This window comes from Sceloporus occidentalis, unplaced genomic scaffold, assembly GCF_023333645.1.
Source record: "Sceloporus occidentalis isolate IW3139 unplaced genomic scaffold, rSceOcc1.0.p SCAF_196, whole genome shotgun sequence".
Classification (NCBI taxonomy): Eukaryota; Metazoa; Chordata; class Lepidosauria; order Squamata; family Phrynosomatidae; genus Sceloporus; species Sceloporus occidentalis.
Genome location: NW_028317176.1, coordinates 493,108 through 512,921, shown reverse-complemented (window position 1 = coordinate 512,921; position 19,814 = coordinate 493,108). Strand labels below are relative to the sequence as shown.

Here is a 19,814-nt window from a genome sequence, read left to right as displayed (position 1 = left end):
TTCTACTCTCCTACTGGAAAAGTAACTACTTCCTATTACCTTTTTTGAGAATGTGGGAATTGTATTCTATGTATGTGACATTTTTCTTCAGGAATGTTTATTCTGTCCTCAACACTGCAGATAGATTAATCTTTCCAGGATTTCACCCGTGCTGCACACCTTTTCTGGAATTCTCTTCCCAATTCTGTCAGATTTTCTCCCTCATATGCAAATGTCAAAAACCCACCTCCTTTGAGAAGCATACAACCTTTCCTCTGATAGGTATGGGTTTTTGGGTTGACTTGTTTTGGGAGCAAGATATAAAAAAAAACAAGCAAACATGTATAAGTACATTATATTTTCATCCCTTCTGTGTCTGTAACACACCCCTTGCTTTAGTATGAAACTTGAGAACTTTCATTATTTATATTTATTGCAGCAAAAATGCTTCAAATATACTATGCCTCCAAAAAAAGAATATAGAAAACAGCAATGTTTTAAATAGCCAGAACTTTAATGCAAATCTGCCTTATATACAATAAATAAAAACAGAGTTTTTTCCTTAGGAATTTAATACAGTCCAGCAAGTATGATACAATTTACATAATGGGTTTCAAATAAAAGGGTCTGGACAGAATATAAGACAAATACATACCTTTCCCATTCAGGGCCTGTCACAGCAAAAGGGTTAATGAGTTTTAAACTTTAGTTATATTCCTCTCTGTTCTTTACATGATGGAAATCAAATGTTATAGGTCACTGCTTTTGAGGAAAGAATAGTAAACATTATGGAAACATGGTAGGGTGAAGGCACGCTGCTCTATTGCACGACTACGCTTAATACCAGATATTTGGTATAGGCCTATAGTTCCTTAAGGAACTAAGGAGGAACAATTTGTACAGAAAGAAATACAAAACATTATCTCAACAAATATTGTGCACATCCAAGCTTCTTTTCATGCACTGTGTGCATTTATTACACTTAAATAAGGCTTTAGAGGTCACTTTCATGTACCTTTAAACACCAACAGTCCAGCTACAAGTCTATGGAAGCCACACATCTTGGCAGTTTAATGTTTATGGTAGTTTAAAAACAGTAAAGCCTAAGAAAAAACCATTACATTTGGTTGGTTTTATTAGTAAAAGTGAGCTTTTAGGATAGCTTGCATAAGAATAGCTGTTTCAAATAAGTAATTACATGTAAACTGTTTTCCCTAGCATGTTCATCCTGTAAGAAGGGCTAACCTGGCCAGGGATCAGTTAGTTGATTTGCAAGGTACCATTTTGTTCCTGTTTTGGAGTGTATTTAGGCCTCAAGACACCTATCAGCTTAGCTGCAGGTTTCAGCTACTATATGTACGTCTGGCTGCTGCTTAGCTTTCAAATACACCAATCAGCCATTACATTATGACCACTGATAGGTCAAGTGAATAACAATGACAATCTTTTTATCATGGCACCTGTCAGTTGCTGGGATATATTAGGCAGCAAGCGAACATTTAATTCTCAAAGTAGATGTGTTAGAAGCAGGAAAAATGGGCAACCGTAAGGATCTAAGCAACCTTGACAAGGGCCAAATTGTGGAGAAACAAACAGATGAGCTACTGTAGCTCAAATTGGTGAACAGGTTCATGCTGGTTCTTATAAAAAGTTGTCAGAGCACACAGTGCATCACAGTTTGTTACGCATTGGGGCTGCGTAGTTGCGGACCATTCACGGTACCCATGCTGACTCCTGTCCACTGCCAAAAGTTCCTACAATGGACACAAGAGCCTAAGAACAGGACCATGGAGGAATGGAAGAAGGTTGCCTGGTCTGATGAATGATGTTTTCTTTTACATCACGGGTGCATCGTTTACCTGGAGAACACATGGTACCATGATGCATCCATGGAGGCCCCTCCTCGCAACTTACATGTAACGACTTGGTGCCAGATACTACAGACACCTTAAATGGTCTAGTGGCATCCATGCCTCAACGAGTCAGGGCTGTTTTGGTGGCAAAAAGGGGGAACCTTCACAATATTAGGCAGGTGGTCATAATGTTATGGCTGATCGGTGTATATATATATATAGGTTAAACTACCAATTATTTCCATAGGAGCTGAAAGCTCACCAATTGGTGCTTCATAAGCTACTGAGTGGAATTCAAGTTTTACAAGGTCTCACTTTAGTGAATCCCAAATTCCCGTTTTAAATGTACAAATTTGTAACATTTAATGCAGGACCTTCACCAGCTCAAACAGAACCTGTTGCTCTAATTTATAAAGCCGAAAACATTTTTTTTTCTAAGGAGTATAAGAACTCCTACTGATAACCACCCATCAAACCAAACACACTAATGGGGTGTCACTTTAAACAGAGAAAGGCAACGTAAGGGTAAATGTTGCAGGTGCCCCTCTAGGCTTAAAAAGACATACAAAGTAATTATTTGAAAACCCTTTTCGAGACATGAGTATTTAAGATTTGTTCGAATTAAGTTTATAGTCTAGTTGCATTTTATCTAAATGTAATAAAATAAAAACTATTATTTAAAGTTTGTAGACGCAAAAAGCATTATGACAAATAAGCACTCCATCATGGGTAAAATGCCATGTGTGGATTTTCAGGGTGCAGCTGATGTTTGATCCTGGTCAGACTTTTTACATATAATCTGTATTACAGTCTAACTGTCTTTTATTTCTAGGTAGGAAAGCAGTTAAGAGCTAGACTATCTCAACCAGCAGCCTTGAAGGTTAGTGCCTGAGGAAGTGTCATAACTATAAAAACAGGGCTTGAATGTTAAAACATTTTACAATTCATTTGACAGATTGCCTCCACATATATATTATAAACCTCCTACTACTTTTAGTAGTAGTCACTGACATTCCATTTGCATCACTATGCTGCTAAAGACAGAGAAAAGCAAGTTGGGGAGGCCCAGTGTGTACAGATAATTACACACAAGACACTCTGGCTAAATACTGCTGCATCAAATGGTGGAAAACCTATACTATTTGCAAATGTTTGGAAACCTATACTATGATGTCATGCATTGGCCAGAATAGAGCATAGTTATTCTTAGAGATTTACTTTGGACATCCACCCATATTTAGAGCTGCAGATGATTTCTGAGAAAAGGTCCATTTCGGACAAAAAAGTGACAATAACCATTTTGTTCTAGGATGTAGACCTGTGGTATCATTAACCCATTTGCTGGTTGACATATTCAGAAGACAACAGAAATTACTAGATATCAACAAAGCCCCAGAATGAGCCTGTCAGAGTCTTGGGAGGTGTCTTTGACAGGCCACAGTCTTGCATATCTTCTAAAGCGTCATCCACCGTTGTGTCTGCCATTTTCTTGGGAGCAGATCAGGGAAATACTTTGAGGTTAGGCTATGACCATTCAACCTAAAAAAACAAAAAAAATAAAATAAAAAAAAAAACATGCCACAGTGTATAAAACTTTACAATTAATGTGCACCAATCGGGAAGCACACAAGTGAAAAGTTAAATGTAACCTTAAATCCCATCCCCATTACCTTTATGCCAGCACAGAGATAAAAGTTATAAATATGGCTGCCAGGCGTACACAATAAGCCCAGAGTATGTCCAGCCTTGCAAAGCAAGTGTATGTAAACAGGGGAAGGGTTTAGCTGTAACTATGTCTTACTTGGGAGTGTCCTTAAAAGTTAAGCTTGTAATGCCTGCATCTAACCTAAAGGCTAGAAATTGTTACCGTAATGGGTTCACCAAGAGATTTGTAGTAACTCCCAGAGATCACCCAGATGTATCCTCCTGTTGTCCCTGAAATCACTTCCAGCCCCAATGTGTACCCAATTAGTAGACACAACTACCTTGAATTGAGTACAACAAGAATGAACATTTTATTGTTGGAAAACATAGCCTCATATATCCACAGAATTGCTTTAACATAGATAAACAGATACATGTATTCAACCCAACCTTTAATTCCCCTGGCAGCAATCCTATTGATGAGATTAGTTTACACAATGGAGTTCCTACCTGTGCTATCTTTGTATAACAGCCAGGCTGGAGCCATCTCTGAGTACCTTGGGGCCTTGTATGACAGGTCATTCTGTCACAAGCATGAACCCACAATTCTCTATGTTATGTTCCCAAAATGATCTGTGCGCAATAATGGGTAAGCAAGCATGTATGTGCAGCACCGACTCAACCATATTGAAATGCTCCAGAAAGTGTTACAGTACAACTTAGGCAACTATAAATTAATATACAGAATATTTGCTAGTGATTTTGCTAGCACAATGCATATACACTCACTGGCCATTTTTTAGGTACACCTGTTCAATTGCTTGTTAACACAATTAGCTATAACAGGACAGCAACTCAATGCATTTACTGCAGGCATGTAGACGTGTTCAAGACAACTTGCCGACATTCAAACCAAGCATCAGAATAGGGAAGAAAAGGAATTTAAGTGACTCTGAAAGTGGCACGGTTGTTGGTGCCAGATGGTCTGAGTATTTCAGAAACTGCTGATCTACTGGGATTTTCACGCACAACTATCTCTAGGGTTCAGACAGAATGGTCCAAAAAAAAAGGAAATATCCAGTGGGCAGCAGTAACTCAAGCAACCACTCGTTACAACCAAGGTATGCAGAATACTGTATCTGAATGCACAACACTTTGAACCTTGAAGCAGATGGGCTACAGCAGCAGAAGACCACACCTGGTGCCACTCCTGTCAGCTAAGAACAGGAAACTGAGTCTACAATTCATACAGGCTCACCAAAATTGGACAATGGAAGACTGGAAGAACGTTGACTGGTCTGATGAGTCTTGATTCCAGCTACGACATCCAGATGGCAGGGTCAGACTTTGGCGTAAACAACATGAAAGCATGTATCCATCCTGCCTTGTATTAATGGCTCAAGCTGGTGGTGGTGTAATGGTGTGGGGGAAATTTTCTTGGCACACTCTGGACCCCTTAATACCAATTGAGCATCGTTTAAATGTGACAGCCTGAGTATTGTTGCTGACCATGTCCATCCCTTTATGACCACAGTGTATCCATCTTCTGACAGCTACTTCCAGCCGGATAATGCACCATGTCACAAAGCTCACATCATCTCAAACTGGTTTCTTGAACATGACAATGAGTTCTCTGTACTCCAATGGCCTCCGCAGTCACCTGATCTCAATCCAATAGAGCACCTTTGGGATGTGGTGGAACGGGAGATTCACATCATGGATGTGCAGCCAACATATCTGCAGCAACTGCGTGATGGCATCATGTGCATATGGACCAAAATCTCTGCACCTTGTAGAAAGTATGCCACGAAGAATGAAGGCAGTTTTGACGGCATAAGGGGGTCCAATCTGGTACTAGTAAAGCGTACCTAATAAAGCGGCCATAATGAGTGCATAATGTGTTATACTTACATGCAGCGGACCCTGTAATCCGCATTTTTGGATGACTAGTCCACTCACAAACACCTGGCTTATCCAGACCATGTGAGAAATTCAACCCATACTAAGCAAACCGCAGAGCCGGATCCAGACACCCAACCGCCGCCCTGCCAGAAAGGCACACACTTCAAAAGAGTGCCACTTGCCTCTTTGGCATGTGTGCACTTTTATTTGAGAAAACAATCATGAAAATATAAAGAGCCACATACACCCAGAGGAATTGGCAGGTACCAACATTGTATTTAACTAACAGACGTATTGTGTTAGTGGGTGTTAAACTTACATCCTTTTTAGTGGCCAACACACAAGTTACAAGATCGCACAACGACTGTAATTGCATGGGCAGAGTGATCTAGTGTCACCGACACAAAGGTTTGACATTGTATTTGGAAGTCATACACCTCCCTCATGTGGCCAAACTGTATCACTACAGCCTAATCTGCAGAATATGCTTTGGAAATAATTCAGTGGGTATTTCAGTAAAACAATGCCTACCTTGGTCAGGACACAACACACTTGCAGTTCAGACACCCCTTTTCACTTTCATCAGGAGGGTTCAGCTTTCGTAATTTATGCTGTCGGATCTCCCTCACCAATGTATAAAAGGCATCCTCTACGCCCTAGAAGCAAAACACAAACTGTAAGTGGACCTTTATTCATACTAATAATAGAATGTAAGCTTGCAAGACAAGGGTCACTGTAGCTGTATGCAGCTGTGTATTCTGACCTTGGTGAGCTAGCCATAAGGTGACAGGTCCAGAGGAGCACCAGCCCCTCTGTTACAAAAAAGGGTAGATTATATGTTAAAAGTAACAAAATGTACTGAAATAATAATATAAAAAAGGCTTGATATATGGTCATTCTCTGGAGCTAAGATCATATTAAAATTAGGTTAATGTGGCTTCAAGACTAGTCAAGTGGTACATTTTAAAAAGCAGAGATCAGCGAACAACCTCCCAAATACACTTGTACCATAATGTGATCTCTACTTGTACATATTTAACTATTATAATTAAACATAAGCAGTACAATGGGATGCAGTACAGTCCGTGCTAGCATGCATGGTGTATCTCTTAGATATGCAGAACAAAGCATACAACCTGACCTCCAGCGAGTAAAAATAATTGGTATCATAAAATGTACTCCAAAGTCCAAAGTACTTATCTAAAAAGGTATTGGTTCACTTTACACCTAAATATGCCTTAATTATTAAGCTAACAAATGTATTCAGTTTAAAGTAACTGATGAGGTATAGTACTGTTTTGCATATATACAGGACAGTCATCAGACGTTTTTGGGGCCCCTAACAGAACAAATGACAGACGAGTCATTTGGAGGCACCGACATGCCGTTTGGACACAAAAATGAAGCAGAGAAGCAGTTTGAGGACAGAGACAAGATTGAAGTGTCACAGGAGACAAGCAACGCCTGCCAGCGAGGGCTAGGGTGACCACATTTTATTTCTGCTATAGGGGGCAGATGAGATCACACACACAGGTGTATATTATATATGTATATATCACATACACATTGACTCATATGCACACATGGTCACATACACATAAAATACATTTTATATTATAGAAATTATTAGGAAGCCTTGGGAAACCATGCTGATTTCAGGTTTTAAATTATATTTATATTATCATATACATTCAGTCATTCCCAGACAATTGACCACCTCCATTACCGGACATCACACACATACATTCACACCAGTGGCGTCGCTACAGGGGGGCAAGGGGGGGCAATTGCCCCCCCTAGGTTAATCCTTGCCCCCCCTGTTGCCCCCCTGCCGAATTTGGATCCCGTCTTATTTTTTTTTTTTTTTTTTTTTTATTTCTTTTATTTAACGTGGAGGAGAGAGAGGGTGCGGCCCAAGTAAGATCGGCAGCCAAGGCTGCTACTTACCTGTGGGAGGGTCTTCTGTGCTGCATAGAGGAAGCGGAACCTAGCAGAGTTCACGTGACATCACATGACTCTGCTCCAGTCCCGCTTCCTCTGTGCTTTACCAGAGAACGCAGAGGGAGGCCGCGCCCTCTGCTGAAGTCTGTGAGCGGCATCGAGGAGCTGCACTGCAGGTAAGGGGTGGGGAGGGAGTTTGAATGAGAATGTGTGATTGAGGGAATGAATCTGTGAATGAATGAGTATATGAATGAATGAGTGTGTGTGTGATAGCATGGATGTGTAAGTGCTGGAACCTAGGCATGATGGGACTTTGATTGCTGTTAGCAATCAAACTCCTATCATGCCAAGTCAGCCAGTACATGCTGAAACCTAGCTAGCTGCCTCCCTTGTCTATGGATGCTGCCAGCAGTATGGGGTCTGCACATCACTTACAGCCATCCTGTACCAGCATGTACTGGCTGACTTGGCATGATAGGAGTGTGATTGCTAACAGCAATCACAGTCCCAACATGCCTAGGTTTCAGCATTTACTGGTTGGATGTGTAAGTGCTGGAACCTAGGCATGATGGGACTTTGATTGCTGTTAGCAATCAAACTCCTATCATGCCAAGTCAGCCAGTACATGCTGAAACCTAGCTAGCTGCCCCCCTTGTCTATGGATGCTGCCAGCAGTATGGGGTCTGCACATCACTTACAGCCATCCTGTACCAGCATGTACTGGCTGACTTGGCATGATAGGAGTGTGATTGCTAACAGCAATCACAGTCCCAACATGCCTAGGTTTCAGCATTTACTGGTTGGATGTGTAAGTGCTGGAACCTAGGCATGATGGGACTTTGATTGCTGTTAGAAATCAAACTCCTATCATGCCAAGTCAGCCAGTACATGCTGAAACCTAGCTAGCTGCCCCCCTTGTCTATGGATGCTGCCAGCAGTATGGGGTCTGCACATCACTTACAGCCATCCTGTACCAGCATGTACAGGCTGACTTGGCATGATAGGAGTGTGATTGCTAACAGCAATCACAGTCCCAACATGCCTAGGTTTCAGCATTTACTGGTTGGATGTGTAAGTTCTGGAACCTAGGCATGATGGGACTGTGATTGCTGTTAGCAATCACACTCCTATCATGCCAAGTCAGCCAGTACATGCTAAAACCTAGCTAGCTGCCCCCCTCGTGTATTGATGCTGCCAGCAGTATGGGGTCTACACATCACTTACAGCCACCCTGTACCAGCATGTACTGGCTGACCTGGCATGATAGGAGTGTGATTGCTAACAGCAAGCACAGTCCCATCATGCCTAGGTACCAGCATTTACTGGTTGCCTGGGTATGATAGGAGTGTGATTGCTGTGTGGGCAGTGTGGACGGCAGGGCTGGCTTTGGGGTGTGCAACCTGTGATCTATGCCTGTAATTAAGGGGGTTTTAAATATACCTTTAATGCTGTGTTTTTATGTGAATTCCAATTGATCTTTACCTGCAAAGCTGGGTTTTTGCGTTATTCTGTAGATCCATATCTATATATTTCCATACATTATTTATGTATACCTGCAAATACAGTGTTTGTATGTCTTATTCAGTTGATTAATACCTGCAATGCTGTTTCCATGTATTTATTTGATCTATACCTGCAATGCTACGTTTCATATACTATTGTATACCTGCAAATACAGGATTTGTATGTCTGATTCTGTTTATTTGATATATACCTTCAGTGCTGAGATCACAAGTGAATTTCAGTTGATCTATCAATGCAAAGCTTGGTTTGTGTGTTAATGTGTTGATCTATACCTGCTATCGGCAACTGGGGCTAATATTAATATATATGGGCAGCAGGGGCAAAAACACTAAGGGGGGTATAAACGACAATGCAGTGTGAAAAATCCATCCTGATGCAGACGTCTGTGACGTAGATTGTGTCCTGCTGTTTGTGTGTTTTTGGTTATCAGTGTAGCAGAGCCTGTCCTCGGGTGTGTGTGTATAGGTGTTGGTGTGGCAGAGCCTGTCCTGGTGTGTGTGTTCAGTTGTCAGTGTGGCAGAGCCTGTCCTAGGGTGTGTGTTTGGATGTGGGTGTGGAAGAGCCTGTCCTGATGTGTGTGTTCAGTTGTCAGTGTGGCAGAGCCTGTCCTGGTGTGTGTGGGTGTCTGTGTGGCAGAGCCTGTCCTGGTGTGTGTGTGTGTGTGTGTGTTTGGATGTGGCAAAGCCTGTCCTGATGTGTGTGGGTGTCTGTGTGGCAGAGCCTGTCCTGGTGTGTGTGTGTTCAGTTGTCAGTGTGGCAGAGCCTGTCCTGATGTGTGTGGGTGTCTGTGTCGCAGAGCCTGTCCTGGTGTGTGTGTCTGAGTGTTGGTGTGACAGAGCCTGTGTTGGTGTGTGTGTTTGGTCATCTGTTTCCTGGCACTTAACTTACAGTAGGAATTATTTAATTTATATTTATCCAGAGATAAAATGCCCTCCTGAAGTTGTAGTGACTTCAGGGGACAAAACGTTCAAGGCCCTGAAATCATTTAGTGGAAAAGTTATTTATTGTGTTATAATATTTATTTCAAGGATTAGTCGCACTCAGTTGTGGCTTCAGGCTTCCCATGTTGAATGATCAAGTATTATTTTAGCCCAATAACAAAAGTATAATTCCATAGCACATTAATTTTTGAAATTATGAATGCCCCCCCAGTTTGACTGTGATATCTTGTGTGCCCCCCCTATATATTGTTTCTAGAGTCGCCACTGATTCACACAAACAAACACAGTAACATACATACACATAGTGGGTTTCTTATTTGGTGCTGGCTGCAGCTTACACCAAGAGGCTTTCTGAATTATCAGCCAATCAAGAGAGTTGAGAAGTCTCTCCTGACTGGCTGAGACCTCCTTCACCCCAGTGAGGGCTCCTCCTCCAGCCCCCATTAATTAGTGGACCAGTGCAGAGCTGGGCCCCTCACAACTGTAATGATTTCTACCTCCTGATGGAAGCCCTGCATACATCTGGTGTGTAAGAAAAAAATGAATGAAGGATGGTCCTACCCATGAAAAAAACACCTTACTCTAAAAGAATTTCCGAACATTTAACTCACTTGTCTTGTTTTTGCAGATGTCTCAATGTAAGGTATCCCGTAACTCCTCGCTAGGTCCTGAGCTTGACGTGTTTCCACAGTCCGGGCAGGGAGGTCACACTTATTTCCTACTAACACCATAGGCACATCATCTGAGTCCTTGACCCGTTTTATCTGTTCCCTAAGAAAAAATTGGGAGGAAATTATTTACTTTTACTTATAAGTAAAAATACTTATCAATTGACATTACAGGAATTATACGTTTTCTTCATATTTGGACATAAATTTGTGCTCTGTTTCCAAGGTGCTAGGAAAAAGGTTTAGTTCAAATAATGGGTATTGAGTAATTGGCTTTTTTTTTTTTTTTAAAACAAAGGTATATTGATTATTAAGCTTTACTGTAACTTCTATTTCTTAAAGGGGAAAGCTGACAGGACATTTGTGGTTTCAACTCCCTGACAACCCCTTCGATACCGGGACGTACCTGGTATGCCATGGTTACATGGGAGCTGCAGACCGGGACGTACCAGGTACGTCATCTCCAATCTTAATTTAATGCTGGGGACGGAGGGTTAATTTAATCTGTGAATCTGAGTGCACTATGGGATATCTGGGGGGGTATAAGGCATATCAGGGGGTATAAGGCATATAGGGTATATAAGGCATATGTGGGGAGGGCAGTGTGCAGGGCCGGCCCTACCATGGAGCAGAGTGGGGCAATTGCTCCAGGCGGCACTTTTGAAGGGGCGACACTTTGCGGGCCCAAGCGCTTTTTTTTTTTTTAAAGCTTAAGAGAGAGAGGGCACCAAGTATTTTTTTTTCGCTTACCAAGTTGTCAGTACCCGCTCGGCGCCCCTATCTCTCCTCTGCAAGCCCTCCAGCTCGGTCTCGGTGCTGGCTTGTAATGCTGAGTGCCGGAAGATGATGTACTGCTGAGTGCCGGAAGATGATGTCATTTCCGGCGCTCAGCATTACAAGCCGGCACCGAGACTCGCCGCAGGACTGCTGAAAGGTAAGTACAAAGGGGGGTGGGATAGGGTAGATAATAGGGAGGGAGGGAGAGGAAGGTTAGAAAATTGGGGGGGGGGGGGGCAGCAGAGGAAGGGTAGATAGTGGGGGGGCGTGGCATTTTAAACTTCGCCCCAGGTGGCATTATGTCTTGGGCTGGCCCTGGCAGTGTGGCATATCTGGGGCTCAAATGTTTATTCTGCTGTTTGTTTTTAACACCCTGTTTGTTTATTAAATTATTTTTAAAAAATGAAAAATTTACATTATTTTTTTATCCGATTAATCAAAAGCAAAAAAAATCGGACAACTAATGGATTATGCAGCCCTACTATTTTTTTTTTCACACATCCACCGCAAAGTGGATGTGAAAATTTTTTTCTTTTTTTGAAGGCGCTGAGCTGTCTAGTGTTTGAAAATATATAGTTTTAGGGGATTAAAATAAAATATGGGACTTCTACCGTGTCTCAGATGAGACTTGGACCCAGAAAACTGATCTGTCAAAATTCAATGTACATGTTCCAGTTTTGAACCCGCAGTGCCAAAGAGACATGCCCTGTATTCCAGGTATTCCTGTACTCGGGGGTGTTTCTAAATACAAATCAGTTTCAGTCATTTTATGTACCCATAAAAAATACTGAAATACTGTGTTCGGATAGAATGGGTTTGTTAAAAATGAAAAAAAAAAATGAAATTTTACTGCAATGTTTAGGACATACTGCCACTAAAATGGTTAAATAAAAAGTGTTAAAATGCCCCAAGTAAAATACTTTGGGATGTCATCTTTCAAAAAATATATACTTTTGTTGAGCAGTTTCTCTTTTTCTGGCCACTATTGGGGCGCAACTTGTTTAGAAATATTTAGGTACATTTAGAAATAAGGACAAATACATGAAGGGCTTACCCCAATGAGATTCTGCTGCAGAAAGCACTTGGCTGGCCCTGTATAATGAGTAGTTAAATCTGGGAGGTTTCTTCACAGTCTCACACAATAAGACATCCATTATACAGGGCCAGCTCAGCCCTTCTTGCAGGAGAAACATCCTCATGTTGGCCAGTCCTTAAGAATAATGAAGAGCCCTTTCATGAATAAGCCCCTGAAATGCACAATATATAAAACATATCCTGGCCCACTCACCTGTACTGGTGAATATCTTCAAATGATTTGGTGTTGTTGATGGCAAATACACAAAGGAATCCTTCTCCTGTCCTCATATATTGATCTCTCATAGCACTATATTCCTCTTGGCCAGCAGTGTCCAAGATGTCCAGGAGACAAGTTTCTCCGTCGATAACCACCTGTTTCCTGTAGGAATCCTGCAACAGACACCAACAATGTATACATTATTTAAAGTTTCAACCAATAAATTTCAGGAGGTCTACACACTAAATAATGTCATATAACTGTGTTTACATACAGTGGATATAAAAAGTCTACACACCACTGGTAAAATGCCAGGTTCTTGTGATGTTAAAGAATGAGACAAAGATAAATCATGTCAGAACTTTTTCCACCTTTAATGTGACCTATAACATGAACAATTAAATTGCAAAACAAACTGAAATCTTTGGGGGGGGAAACCTCACAATAATCTGGTTGCATAAATGTGCACACCCTTAACCCCTTCAATCCCAGGGGTTTTTGGTACCTCAAAGCCCAGAGCAATTTTGCCATTTTTGGGGTATGTCGGTTTAGCGATGATTCTCTTTACCTGTGAATAGTGTACCCATATAAACTATATATTGTTTTTTTCAAGGAGAGATAGAGCTTTCGTTTGATACCATAGTTGGATGATTAGCTGAAAATTTAGAATGAGAAATTTAGTAAAAACTAGCGAAGATTAGAAAATTAAACTAATTTTTTTTTACATTTTCCCTCTGAATCCTCACAAAATGAGGTAAAGTGATGGAAAATCCCCTCCAAGTTTATTAATTCAGGTGTCCTGATTTCAGAAATACCTAATTTATATAGATTTTCCAGACTTTCCCAGCACCAGGGAGCATAATATTAGGTGTACAATTTTGTATCATTTTTATGCCTATGGCTTAACGGGTTTGGGGGTTGTGAAGGGGGCAGGAGGGTTATACTGGCTAGATGTTATGCTAGGGCAATGGGAAGTAAGGTTTTTTAATAATTTTTTTATATTTTTTTTTAATTTTAATTTTTTTACATTTTTATTTTTTATATATTATTTTTACACAGAAATGGTTAGAGGTCCTCCTAGGGACCTCCTGAACATGCCAGTGATGTCACAATGACAACACAGCTCACATTATAATTTTTTTTTGTATTATATATATTATTATTTTAATGATTTATTTAATATTATTTTTTAAATGAATTAACTTTTTTTTTTTTTCAGCTTTTCTGTTTCAGGACAGGAGGGGGAGTGAAAGATGGTTTCTCCCTCCCCTCCCCGCAATCCCCCTGCATCGATCACACTGTGATCTCTATGCAGGTCCTCACAGACCTGCATAGAGATCGCAGCGTCTCTGTGCCTCATCGGAGGGCAGGATATCCCCGCAGGGGATATCCTGTCCTCCGATGACCTCCGATGACCTTCCGGGTTACGTCACTGATGCTCGATCGCGCGTTTGCAACTGGACGTACGGGGACGTCCATAGGGGTTTCTTTGTGGACGTTTTTTGGACGTCCTGGTACGTCTATAGGGGAATGAAGGGGTTAAACTAAAACTTTGTTGAAGCACCTTTTGATTTTATTACAGCAATCAGTCTTTTTGGGTAGGAGTCTATTAGCATGGCACATCTTGACGTGGCAATATTTGCCCACTCTTCTTTGCAAAAGCGCTCCAAATCTGTCAGATTGCGAGGACATCTCCTGAGCACAGCCCTCTTCAGATCACCCCACAGATGTTCAGTTGGATTCAGGTCTGGGCCATTCCAAAACCTTAATCTTCTTCTGGTGAAGCCATGCTTTTGTGGATTTGGGGCGAAGTTTAAAATGACGCCCCCGCCGACACCAGGGGTCATTATCTACCCTTTCTCTCCCTCCCGCCCCATTTTCTACCCTATCCCCCCCCCCCTTGCACTTACCTTCCAGCAGTCCTGCGGCGAGTCTCCCTGCTCTGCCAGGGTGCGCGCTGCTTTACTGCTGAGCACCGGAAATTACGACATTTCCCGGCGCTCAGCATTACAAGCCAGCACCGAGACCGAGCTAGAGGGCTCGCAGAGGAGAGAGAAGGGCACCCAGTGTGTACTGAAAACTTGGTAAGCGAAAACCACTCAGCGGCCCTCTCTTTCCTCCACTTAAAAAAAAATTAAAAAAAGTGCCGCCTGGGGCAATTGCCCCACTCTGCTCCATGGTAGGGCCGGCCCTGGTTGTCACGCTGAAAGGTGAACTTCCACTTCAGCTTCCTAATGGATGACTGAAGGTTTTGTGCCACCATACCCCTCTCTCAATGAAAAAATGTGTGCGGCCCACTCTGACTAGCGAAAGTCTTAAAAGGAATGGACTACTCAGCATTGTCATAAAGAATCTGGTCAGTGTGGTGTTTTGAGTACAGAGATGCTGCCTCCAAGTCTGCATGAAAATTGATTTTTTTTTTTTTAAACAAAATTATATAAAATCAGGTTTTGGTAAAGCTATACTTCATTACTGTATATAAATCACTGTATTTTATGATCAAATAGTTTTTTTTGCTATTTAAGTAGTACAAGCAAAAGTAGGGCACAAATGACACCATATGCAAGTATCCCATTCTGTCCTAACGCTACTTATATTACACACAAAAAAAGTTGCTTATAAAGTCTTAATTTGTAAGAATGGGTGAGAACTTGGGTGGGCCTGCCACTCTGAAACAAAGATCTCAGCTTCAATGAGGGCCAAACAAAAAGCATAAATATAGGTAACAGGTCATTTTAATTACCGTATTTGCTCATTTATAGGACGACCGTGATTATAAGACAACCAAAATTTGAATATTAATTTAGGAAAAAAAGCCCGGATATAAGACTACCCTAAAAAGTTTTCTTAGTTAATATTAATTCACATGTATGCCTTATATCCCCCTTTCTGCCTTTTAACCCCTATATGCCACTATGCCTCCCTGACATGCCTTTTAACTCCCTATTTGCCACTCTGTCCCCCCTCAGATATTCCTTATTCACCCCTATATGCCACTCTGCCTCCAGAAAACCATTATAACCCCCCATGCCCAGACTTACCGATGAATCCCCTAGAATTGTCCCCCGTGCTTCAGATTCCCTGGTGTCTAGTGGGGGCAGCCGGTGGACCTCTGTGCGATGCACGCAGACAATTTCTGCTGCTGTTGGCCGGTTCTTCCACCGGGGCTTCTATGACAGAGCACCGGCGGAAGTGCCGGCAGCAGGGGAGGTTGTCTGTGCGCAACTCACAAAAGTTCACCGGCTGCAGGATGCAAACAGACAACATCCGCTGCTTCCGGCACTTCCACTGGGGCTTCTATGGTGGAGCACCGGAAGGTCATGTGATGTCATTGCTCAGTCATAGAAGCCCCCAGAGGAAGCATTGCACTGACCTCCACTGGCTGCCATAGAGGAGGATCCAGGCTCCCTGCAGCGCTGCGGGGTATCTGGATCTTAGTCTTGTAGGATATTTTTTAGAGCAAATACAGTAATTAAGTTATGTCAGAAGGTGTCACAGTGCCCCTTTAAGAATAATGCGAGTTCAAAAACTGCACATCATTTAATAATACTGCTATTGAATGTACAGTAGTCTATTGGATTTGACCACACAGGCCAGGCTTCGCCCCCTAACCGCATCAATGAGTCTTGAACGCCCATGACCCTGTAGCCGGTTCACCACTTTTCTTTCCATTGCTCATAATGTTTGTCGATCCCTTCACATCAAAATGTATATTTAACATATTTAAAAGATTAAATACAATTTTTAAACAGAATCAACTTCTCCTCTTCCATTTCCCGTGTAATATATCAATGTATGCAACAAGTGCAAAACTGTTTCACAGAATAAGTTAAATTGTAATGTAGTAAGGCATCCCATTAAGATTTGGGTACATTTTATTTCCATCAGGTGGCAAAAGTGGGCTTACATCATAGCAACCAACATAATGTTAGTTACGCCACTTTTAATACTCTGTATAATTAACGACAATAATAATAATCATTCTCAACTGAGCTAATGTGTAAATATGCAGAATATAAGACTCCTCTTGTAAAATGAACTTTTTATAACTACAAATTAAAGGCAAACAAAATCATGTGACCTTGAGTAACTATATGCATTCCCCATCAAGTGTGATACTTTCCAAGGGACAGTCAGTTATCAGGCACTGTCCTGCAGAGCAATGGGGATCATGGACCTGTTGTAAAGATCATGTGATCTCCCCCGACTGGTCCACTGAACTGTAAAATGTATCGTGACCGACCTGCGACAGTAAAGCCATGTGCTGACATAGAACACCATATGCCAGGTTTCTTCTTCAGTACAACAAAAGGAGTAAAGCAAGTAGAATGTCCTACCCTGGAGTAGCTTGTAACTCTACCCTGCCTCTAGCTACACTGTCCTCTGACAAAGGTATTCCGCTTTGAACACAGAAATGTAAGGGGTATGCTATATGGAAGGGCATAAATTATGGTTTAGAATTGCTCTTTATACAAAACCCACAAAGTGTGCGATGTGGGGAAGTACCATGGGAACTAATGCGGTGCAGTAAGCCTAAACATTTATCACTCTGCCCCAGAATTACTGAGCAGGATTTGGCTGTGTATAAAAAGAGTAATTCTAGTGTAAGTAGTAACAACCCATAAGACGTCACTGTTCATTGGTTCACTTTTACCACTATAACCCTAATTATTCCTTAGACATAGGGTCCAATATTTCACGTAAGTAGTGACATCATTCTTTCTCACACATCTAATCCGCCATCAGTTTATTAAGAAAATACATGTGTATACATCTTTACAATGACAAAGATATTTGCTTATTTATATATGAAAGCTAAACAGAGGTACAATAAACTGGTTACCAGCTGGGGTTTGTCTGGCAGGATCCCGATCTGTCTGCTTTTTCCATCAGCCCCCCCCCCATAAAACAGTCTGTCTGCCAGATCTGTTTACTCTATTTATTCGACTCCACTGAAACAGGTTGCCTTTACATTCACCCTCCCTACACAAGCCAGGTTTAATATAAAAAAATAATTAGTGAAAATAAAACATCCCTGCACAACTGGCACAAACACTAGAAAAAAGGATTTGTGAAGGATAAATGATGTATGAGTCTACACGTGTCAAAGGTTTTCTCCTTTATTGGATGAGTAATCACCATATGGTCTGTCCGGTAATATCACCTTCCCACTTTGTTTAAGGTTTTAGGTTCTTGTGGGTTTTATGGATGTCTGCTACAATTCTTTGCTCTGTGTAGAACACCTAAAATTAAAGAACAACTACGTGAAATGAGCAGATTAACATCAGGCCTACATTTTAGCACTTGAAGGTTTGGAAAAAGCCAATCAAGGCCAAGTTAGGTTGGGTTTTGTTTATATTGTTCTTGTACTTACAACAAGATATTGTGCACAAAGATGGGGTCAAGTGTCCTTCATCTACTTAACTGACATAATGGGTAAAAAGACTCAGTCCTTGATTGAATCGCGTTCTGGTGCCTGGCTGCATTTCTATTTAGAAGTATACTCATTGCAATGAGAGTGGATGCCCCCCACTCTCTGGGAATTCAGAGAGCCCCACTGGAACAGCAGGAGTAGAAGAAACAGGAAGTTATTTAGAGTAGGTTAGCCAGACATAGAGATCAGAAAAAACACCTAGTGGTCAGGGGAGTGCAGCAAAGAAAAAGTGTTTATTTAATTCTGTACAACCCATGCTGTCAGAGTGGTTTGGTCCAGTGCTGTAACTGCCGCGAGGCAGACAGAGCAACTGCCTTGGGCGGCACATTTCAGAGGCGGCAAACACCCCAAACGCCCATCGAACGCCACCACAGCAGTTACTATTTTCCAGTCCCTATTCTGGATCTGTGTTGTTATTCTGTCTCTCGCTGTTCAAATAAACCTACCATTAAAATTACAGACTGATCATGTCTTTGTCAGTGGGGAAACTTAAAAAATCAATAGCAATTTTAGACTGAGGTAGTTGTGACTAATCATTACCACCCCAACTATTATTAACTAAAGTTACAGGTACATGGTGGTCTGTGGTCATGGCGATAATGGACATTTGCATTTTACTGGGAAACCCCTCCCCTGAGCCAAAAAGGTAGGCAATGGGGAGGAAGTAAGGAGGTATTGGGCTGGGAGAGGGGAAAGGTGGGGAAAATATTTTTACCCTCCCCGTCCGGATAAAAAAACCAAAAAACATTTGTTCCTTTTTTGTTTCTTTAATAAAACAATCTTTATCTAAAAATGGACAATAATAGCTGTGTATATTTTTACCAAGTTGTTGGCCTTGTTTATGCCATTATTTCAGTGAACGATACATTGTTTCAATTACAAACACTAACTTTACTGCTGACAAATTCATTGCTAGGTCAGCTGTGTGAGCATGTTGGGCATTTGGGGGGCAGCCTCAAGCACTCCCAATGCTTTCCCATTAGTAAGTTATTAAAAAAAAACAAAAAAACTATTAGCATTCATATCATATCATTAAAATGGCATGCCAAAAACACCATTTCAGCTTTTTTTGAGCATCTCTCTACCCACCCAATGCTCTGTTTCTGCTCCTTTTTTGCCTTGCAGAAGATACATTGCATACAATTCATCTCCTTCTCGATAGTTAGCATGCACAGATACTTGCTGTCACTGGGTCACACAACATTTCCAATGAAACCCCCCCCCGTCTAACAATACCCACCTTGCGCAACCCATGAAAAGTACTCTTCTGCCAGTGATCAGCTGTGTTATTCTTCTATTTGTAGGTAAATTATTATTATTATTTATTGTTTTATATAGCGCCATCAAATTCCGTACGGCTGTAATGATGCATATTAAAGTACTAACAACATAGTTTAAGATGCATTCATCTTAAGGAGGCTGTTTGGGACAGCAGACTGTTGACTTAACAGACTGTAATAATGTAAGCATGAACAAAAATAACATATGTACGTAAATATTAAGTCCTATAGAGCTTCTCACCTCTATGGTGGGGTCATATTCATCCACAAAGTGGTTCTGTATAAGCTGGATGGTCAATGCACTCTTCCCAACACCTCCTGCACCCACCACCACCAGCTTGTACTCGGTCATCGTCTAAACCCCCCTGTGAGAAAAAAAATAAATACCGTCTATCATCCATTTTAATACAGGGATATATATATACATTATATTCCAATGCTTAGAAAGGCGTTATAAACTAGAACATAAAAAATGTAGAACTATATGGTGTCTCTCAATGGACATTCGGCAGAGGCCGTGTATGATGATTTAATCAGATTCACACAAATGAGCGCAAAATTGGTTGGGCATTAGAAC

General features: G+C 41.4%; 1 protein-coding gene across 1 annotated transcript; it reads right to left on the bottom strand.

The window, feature by feature from the left end:
- Positions 1–5,914: 5,914 nt before the first annotated feature.
- Positions 5,915–19,589, bottom strand: LOC149278265 (GTPase HRas-like). The gene is made up of 4 exons (XM_089502167.1): positions 19,479–19,589; positions 12,518–12,696; positions 10,396–10,555; positions 5,915–6,034 (listed from the first exon to the last, which is right to left on the bottom strand). The coding sequence occupies exons 1-4, from the start codon at positions 19,587–19,589 to the stop codon at positions 5,915–5,917; spliced, it is 570 nt and encodes a 189-aa protein (XP_089358293.1).
- Between the last annotated feature and the right edge of the window lie 225 nt (positions 19,590–19,814).